We start from the raw sequence: 7,921 nt of genomic DNA on the forward strand, positions 1-7,921 counted from the left end.
GTTATTATTTTAGTTTTGTAGGTACAGGTGTGTAACCATAAAGGGAGGTGTTTTGGGTGTTTAAAAATCCCCCTTGACCGTATCATCCTTCCAAATTTTATTTAAACCTTAAATTAAAACACCTATTTTAAAATATCCTGGCTACTATCTATATGTACATTATAATACCTATATAATTACTCAGCAAGTTATAGACGACAGGCAAGTTATGATTCAAATTTGTAAGCTCACATACTAAATTTTAATTTTGTTGTGTTAAATGTTATCGTATATTTAAAATTAGGTTATTTTTTGTGAAATTCTTCTCCTTTTTTGTCAATATACTCCATCAATCGTAGATTGTTAGGTTCATATTGACCAGTAGGTGTTTTAATAGTGCGTAAAAATTGTACTACTGAAATAGCTTGCATTTCATCGAAATCGCTGGAGTCTGCCTCTGGTTTAGATGCCAATAGTACAATAAAATTGATCGCTTCTTCAAGATTATCCATGAGATTGGTGTCATTAGCTGGGGCAGTTTCGTCCAACCATTTTTCGTAATCGTTTTGCGCTTGTCCTACATGAAGATATAAATATTGATTTTAAAAAAGTAGTTAAATAGAAAGATAATAATAAATAATAATTAATAAATAATTTATTATTTTGCATATAAAATTTAAATTTAAATTTAACCTATTTTGTAAATTTAATTTCAATTATAATATATAAAAAAAAATCTAGATAAAACATTATAAAATATTTATAGCATATAGGTACCTAATGAAAAAATGTTGTTAGGTACCTATATAAGATTAAAACCAATATGGAAATATTTATCCAAAATAGTATATTATATTTGTTCTTTCATAGTCCACGATGTGTTTTATTTTTTAAAACTTAAAATTTAGCGAGTAATATTCCTGCTGAGTAATCGCATAGTTCTTTACCGTCAATTTTAACAGACAAACGTAAATTGCGACCAATAAATTTCAAGTATAAACTGCTATGTAGTAAATTGTGCCTAGCCTAGACTAATAATTATTATATTAATAAGTAATATTATTTGTATGATAGCCTTAACATTTTTTTTTCGTTATTTCAATTTTACATAGTAGTAAATATTAATAAAAATAAATTGTTTACAACAATAAATATGTACTAGTGTTTAAAATAGATATCGACGAATTAAGGGCGCAATTTAGTATTTACTATAATCATTTAAGAAACCGAAAAATGCTGAGTGCAATTTACTATATTAATTATTTTACTACCTGTTCACTGTGGGTGCAATTTACAATTGCCTATTTGAACTTCAAGCACGTCATACAAAATTATTTATAATGTACAAAACTTAGAATTACAAAATTTTTTTTAACATTACTTAAACTTATTTGATACCTAAATAGTTCATAATTAGTATATGTACGCATATTTTATACATGTCTGTTATTATAAATTATATGTATTTATACCATCTTCATTCTCAATTAGACATTTGTCAAATAGCGATTCCTGAGAAATTTTTGGCAAATTTAAACTTCTTATCGGTGTTATTGTTGGTGCTACTGGGTTTTTAACGACAGACTTTTCAGTCTTAAATTTATTCTTTTCCATATCCTCTACTCGGCTTATGATATTTTGGTATTGATCGAATTGGAGTACTTTATTCTTTTTCTCTTTCACATCTAATTTGATTTTCAAAAAACCACCGGGTCGTGGAGTTGGCCTAAAAGGAGATAGATGTATTGAGATGTCGTATAAACAAAAATTAAAGTACTATAATTACGTAAAACCCATTTCTGTAACTTTCTTTTCTTCTTTCTTTTCTTCTCCTTGAGTGCCCGACATTTTTAAGTCTGTTAATTATTTTCTCTTCAAATTTATATTTAAAAAGAAATGTACAAGTATTTAATTTAGATTTAATAAATGGTTTAATATTTTACCTGCTAAAATGTCATAGTACCTACGTTATTAGTTAATTTAAACAATCTTAGACATATGCTAGGTTATACATAATATTATGTTTAGCCAGTACGTAAATATTCAATTTTTTTTATTATTATTATTATTTAATAGCTAACAATTATAATTAAATAGGTATAGTTGGTATATTATAATTTATAAGTAAATATATTTTTATTTTATTTAAAACGTTATATTTTTATTTTTTGCGTATAGGTGCTGTTATCAATTATTATTAAAATATTATTTTATTTTTCCTTTTTTAGTTATATCATATTTATGAATTATGATAATGTTATTAAACATTGTACCTATAAAAAATTTTGTAAATTATTATTATTTTAAGTTTCTAATGTCTCAAATTCTCAGGACTAAGTCACCCCATTTCAATGGAATTTGTTGCATGTTAGATGGTATATGTTACATATTATTACGACTAGTTAGAAAGTAATTAATAATTAAGTTGCCTCTGAATAGAAAATTATAACTAGACTTGAATTTTAATATATTTACAAATATTGTCTGATCAGTTAAACAAGTAAACCCAGGACCGGCGTTAGGTATAATATTTGTGAGGGTTCGTATGGTTAACGAAAGTGACGACTGAAATTCATGCATTATATTATAATACCCTAAAAAAATTTTCTTGCTACACTCAAAATGTCAAGTTTTTGTTCCTACAATTCCATATTATGTTGAAGCAAAAAGCCAAAAACTCAGCGTCAAAGTTTTGATTTTTTTTTATAGCACCGTTATCTATTGTATAAAATTGAGCTCAAAAATTAGTGTACAGGCACTAAACATAAAATCTTGATAAAAGCATATTTTTATTTTTATTTTTCAATATTTACTACTAACTATGATATTGTTCTAGAGTAAGAATTCTGCAAACCGTTAATGTGATTGGCTTATATATAAAAGAATACAACTATTAACGTTTTGGTATCATATGCAGTTCCGCATTTAGACATTTTGCGCCCCAGTGCAAAAAAAAATTGGCGCCCCCTAAGCTCCAGTGAAAAAAAATTACTTCCCCCTAAGGGGCCTACCCACGGAAAATATGGGAGCTAGATCCTCATTAACGTTTTTAAATGAGCATCATAAAACAATAACTATTTTTTATAACAAATAAGTATTATAATGTATTGTTACATTTTACAAATCATTTAATATAAAACATTGTCAGAATGTGCATTCCAAAAAAAAACAAAAATTATAATAAATTAATATATACCTATTTAGAATTTACATTAGAATAAAACATTATATTTCTGATAATTATAAATAAAATCGAAACATTTAAACATTACACTGTTATAAATCATTATAGCCGTAATCATTATAAGTGTGTTCTATATATTGTATTATGATTTTATTTTCACAAACATAATATTTAATAACACAAATACAAGATTGAGTGCTATCATTCCTTATTTGGTGTCAGTCGATCAGTTGACACTCTACAGATATGTATAGGTTTATGTTGTCAGTTTGTGACACAAATACAAAACTATACTATACTATACTATAATGATTAATTACTATTGATAAGTAGCTACAATTAATAAGTACTATTTTTTAATAGTCATAACTCATAAGTAATTACTATTGTAGACTGCAGTAGTATTTTATTTGAGTAACGAGTAAAGTAACTTAATTACTTTTTAAAAGTAACTTACCCAACACTGACCATACCTAACTTAAAGTCTGTAGTGGATAAATCTAGAGGATTCTATACTTGATTTATAAATAATTATAATTTGTAATATTAACTACTAAAGTACTAACTATTTATTTATTTATTTATTTATATATATATTTACGGGCAAAGCCCTTTACAACAATTTAACATAGAACAATAAAAATTAAGATACCATATATGATATAGGTAGGTATGTTTAAACATGATAATAATTCAATAGTAGTAAAAATAATAATATTAATAATAATAATAATAATAGGTAATATAAAATAGTACCTAATAGTAAAGTAGAACAAAAAATTTTCAATATTAAAATATATTATGAAAAATGGTACTCTCATTGACCAGTCGCATCATGCGATCAATAGGATTATTTCTGCCATAATTTGTAGTGAGCGTAGGAACTAAGAATGGGTCATGGTGTCGAATAGTGCGAGAAGGGACCTTGAAATTGCTTAATACAAGAAGTGAGGGAGCATCAAAGCGACCATCCACTAGTTTTTCAAAAACTCTACATTGGTGTTAACTCTCCTGTCTGCTAATGAGACGAAACCTAATTCCTGCATAACTAAACTTATACTATATTAAGTAGGTATTTACTAATTAGTTATTTCTTATTATTTCTTAATATTATTTTATATTTAAATATATATTTAATATATTTTATTACTAACTCACTAAGTTTAAAAATATAAAAACTATCAAATAGTTACTATAGTCATTGCTCATCACTCACCATGCAGTCACAGTAATATAATTAATAAACCTATCAGCCAGTTAATATTATACCTTATTGATTATTACAAATATAAATAGACAATAAGTATACAATTTTTAACATTTAAAAATACAGGTGATTTATTTTCGGGGAAATACACTCTCCCACATAAATACCAATTTGATATGGAACTACGTTATTTTCAGAACAAATATTGAAATATCCGTATTAATATTTTTAAATTTTAATACAATAATGCATTGATAACCGTAATGGCAAATGTGAAATGACAGGTTTCCTTATATATTTTTAAAAATGTTTTTTTTTACATAGGTTATTTTAATTTTTAAGCGTAAATAAATATTTTAATTTCCAAAAATTCGGTTTTTTTTTAATTTTACGAAAACTTCGGTTTTTTTTGGGAACGCATTATTTCAATATTCTCCAATTTTTCCACGTTTTCCAATCTGAAAAAAAAAACAGTTTTTTCCGAAATTTTCTGGCATTTTGATCCCTAGTCGTATTCCATTCGAACTGCTGTTTTCAAATTTTCGTTATTCTAATATAGTATACAATGCTAGTATTTATAAATGCCAATATGAATCAATATTGGCTAATGATGCTCGGAAATAACGTTATTGCCTACCTATATGAATTGACTTCCTAGTTAGTATTTGTTGACATAAAAACCTATAATTTTCTTTCCAATGATATCACATAGGTAATGAGCGTACATTTTTCTAACTTTATTCGTAATACTTTATTTTATTTCGTGCTATTTTTTTCAATCATTAATATGGAAAAATTTCTTAATATTGAATCGAAACGTAAACAAAATGAAGACAACTGTAAAGAAGAAAATAAACGTATGTTTAGAAAATATCATAATATAATTACTTAGATTTTGGTTTTACTTACATTACAATAGATAACGAAGAACGTCCTAATACTTTATTCTTATTTAAATGGAGAAGGTTATAATAATAGCGAAATGTTAGTTGATAGTGATTTTTTAATAAAATTAGCCTATTTATGTGATATTTTTGAAAAACTTAATTCACTTAATATATTTTTACAAGGTAAAGGAACTCATATTCTGTAATTATACGATAAGATAGTTGCTTTTATTAAAAAATCAACTTATGGAAAAGAAAATGAACAGAAGAAAATGGCAAAACCGCCTGTTTTCCGCACTTTCAAAATATTTTCTTGGAGAGAATGATCTTGAATTAGTGAATTACCAATGAGTTTAAAGACAATATGTATAGAGCATCTGACGAATCTTGAAACTCATTTCATGAAATATTTCCCAGAAGAAATGAAACAGTACTATTGGATTAAAGACCCGTTCACTGAAAAGCCACCATCAAATTTCACAACTACAGAAGAGGAACAATTAATCGACATTTCATCCGATTCTTCACTACGAATGCAATTTTCTTCATATTCACTTTTAGGATTTTGGAACAGTATTAAATATGAATATCCTGAAGTTAGCAACAAAGCTTTACGTATATTATTACCATTTGCCACTTCGTATTTATGTGAAGCAGGATTTTCAGCTGTAGCCGTATTAAAATCAAAATATCGGTCCAAACTCAATGTGGAAAAAGAAATGTGCGTTGCAGTAACTACATTAATTCCTAATTTTGAAAAATTAATAAACGAAAAACAAGCACATTATTTGCATTAATTATTTTGTATAGAATAAAATATTAAGTTGACTGTTTTTTTTGTCATCGAAATTTAAATTTAAAACTAATAAATATTATATATTAAACAATTTTTAACCTATTTTATTGAATATTCTTTGAGGGAGGCATGAAAAAAATGTTTAATTATTAGGAAGCCTTGAATGAAAAAAGTTGGGAACCACTGGGCTAGGGCGATAGGCTATGATTTCATTGTTTTCATGTAGGTACATCTTTAACATAATAATATATTGTATAAATGTATAATACTATAATATACTATAGTCATAATAGTTGTAATAATTTACTAATTACTATTGGTGTTGCAATAGTCTAATTCAATTTATAAATCTAATAAAAATCGTTCCAATACCAATCAACAATAAATCGAATTGCAATTAATATTTTATAAATCCAAAGAAACTAAATTATAGGCAATTTTAGATATTTAACTACTTTAAATTTTTATATATATTATAATTGTATTTAAAATTTAAAACTGAAATATACCTATGTAGTTAAATGTGTTTTAGTTTTATTTGAATAATGTTATATTTTGTAAATTGTAATTATATTTTTCACTATTTATATTTTGGATGTTTATTATTTATCGTTATATTTTGACAAAATGAATTACATCATGAAAATTTGCCAATTATTTTGTAGTTAAAAATGTATAAAGTATTCAATAATTATAACAAAGGCTTAACATTTTAATACCTACATGGTTCCTTATATAACTACCTATTTCATACAGGAATCAAAAAATTTAAAAATATATAAACTTATTTTTTTGTTTATAAATAATTGAATACAAATTTGGAAAAATTACAATATTTAAACAAAAAAAAGGTGGACTAGTGGCTCTGGAGGCTGTGAAGTCGGTTACAAATGGGTCACAGTAATGGATGGTGTTAAATTTGAATTCAATGATATAATATTTCATTCTGAGCGAAGATTGTCAGTTAGCCTATGATATTAGTATATTACTAAGTATATTTAATAATATAATTGTGAATAAAGTAATTTAACTTTGATTTAAATTTTCAATCCTATACAAGTTGAACATTTTATAAATAATTAACTACAAAATAATTATTAAATTTTGAATTTGATACATTTAAAAAAAAAACTGTTGCTATGTATATTATATTTTTCAACTGCTAAAGTAACAGTATATTAGGAGCCTTCTATTAATTTTTCAAGCTTTTTGACCCAACGAATAAAATTTTATTGACATTTATAGAAAAAAAAAACTAAAAAAATTGAAAATTGAAAATTTCCGTTAGCAGCTCAAAACTAGTCAAAACATTTTCAAATTTTGATCAAGTATAGGAATTGATAAAATAAACATATGATATACATTTCAAGAGTTTTTCGTTTTTGAATTACAACAAAATAACAAAATCGCTGCATGAGAAATTGAGTGAATATCCAATCTTTTAAAAATACGAACTTCTAATGTTCATAAAATTTAATTTGACTTTCTTGTACACATTTTAGATTCTGAGTGGAACGATGAATGTATTGATTTTATAATGATGTGTGTTTTTTTTTAATTTTTAATTTTTTAATTTTTTAATTTTTTAATTTTTGTGTCTGTCATCACCTTTTAGGACAGTAAAAGTGCTTGGATTTTCTTCAACAGTACCTTTTTTGATAGGAAAGTGAATCTAGTACTTTGGGGGGTCAAAAGTAAAATTTTTCCAATAGTTTTCAAAAGCGCAGTGAAAAACAAAAGGAAAATTAAGGAAAAACGGGAAATTTTACGCAATATCAGCTTTCGAGAAAATTGATTTTGGTTTTTGGTGTAACTTTAAAACGAATGACTGTAGATACATGAAATTTTCACTGGTTGTTTATATTTCC

General features: G+C 25.3%; 1 protein-coding gene across 1 annotated transcript; it reads right to left on the reverse strand.

Annotated features, from left to right (window-relative positions):
- Positions 1-245: 245 nt before the first annotated feature.
- LOC100573430 lies at positions 246-1,978 on the reverse strand. Its single transcript, XM_003247407.4, has 3 exons — positions 1,766-1,978; positions 1,452-1,705; positions 246-556 (listed from the first exon to the last, which is right to left on the reverse strand). The coding sequence occupies exons 1-3, from the start codon at positions 1,825-1,827 to the stop codon at positions 285-287; spliced, it is 588 nt and encodes a 195-aa protein (XP_003247455.1). The 5' UTR covers positions 1,828-1,978; the 3' UTR covers positions 246-284.
- Positions 1,979-7,921: the final 5,943 nt, after the last annotated feature.

The sequence above is a fragment of the Acyrthosiphon pisum genome, chromosome X, assembly GCF_005508785.2.
Source record: "Acyrthosiphon pisum isolate AL4f chromosome X, pea_aphid_22Mar2018_4r6ur, whole genome shotgun sequence".
NCBI classification, from domain to species: domain Eukaryota; kingdom Metazoa; phylum Arthropoda; class Insecta; order Hemiptera; family Aphididae; genus Acyrthosiphon; species Acyrthosiphon pisum.

Bases quoted from the DNA above. Each gene is read 5' to 3' on its own strand.
- LOC100573430 (XM_003247407.4), bottom strand. From the start codon at position 1,827: ATGTCGGGCACTCAAGGAGAAGAAAAGAAAGAAGAAAAGAAAGTTACA. The intron at 1,706-1,765 runs GTAATTATAGTA...ATCTCCTTTTAG, and splicing joins GTTACAGAAATGGGTTTTAC to GCCAACTCCACGACCCGGTG. The intron at 557-1,451 runs GTATAAATACAT...ATCTTCATGTAG, and splicing joins TCTAATTGAGAATGAAGATG to GACAAGCGCAAAACGATTAC.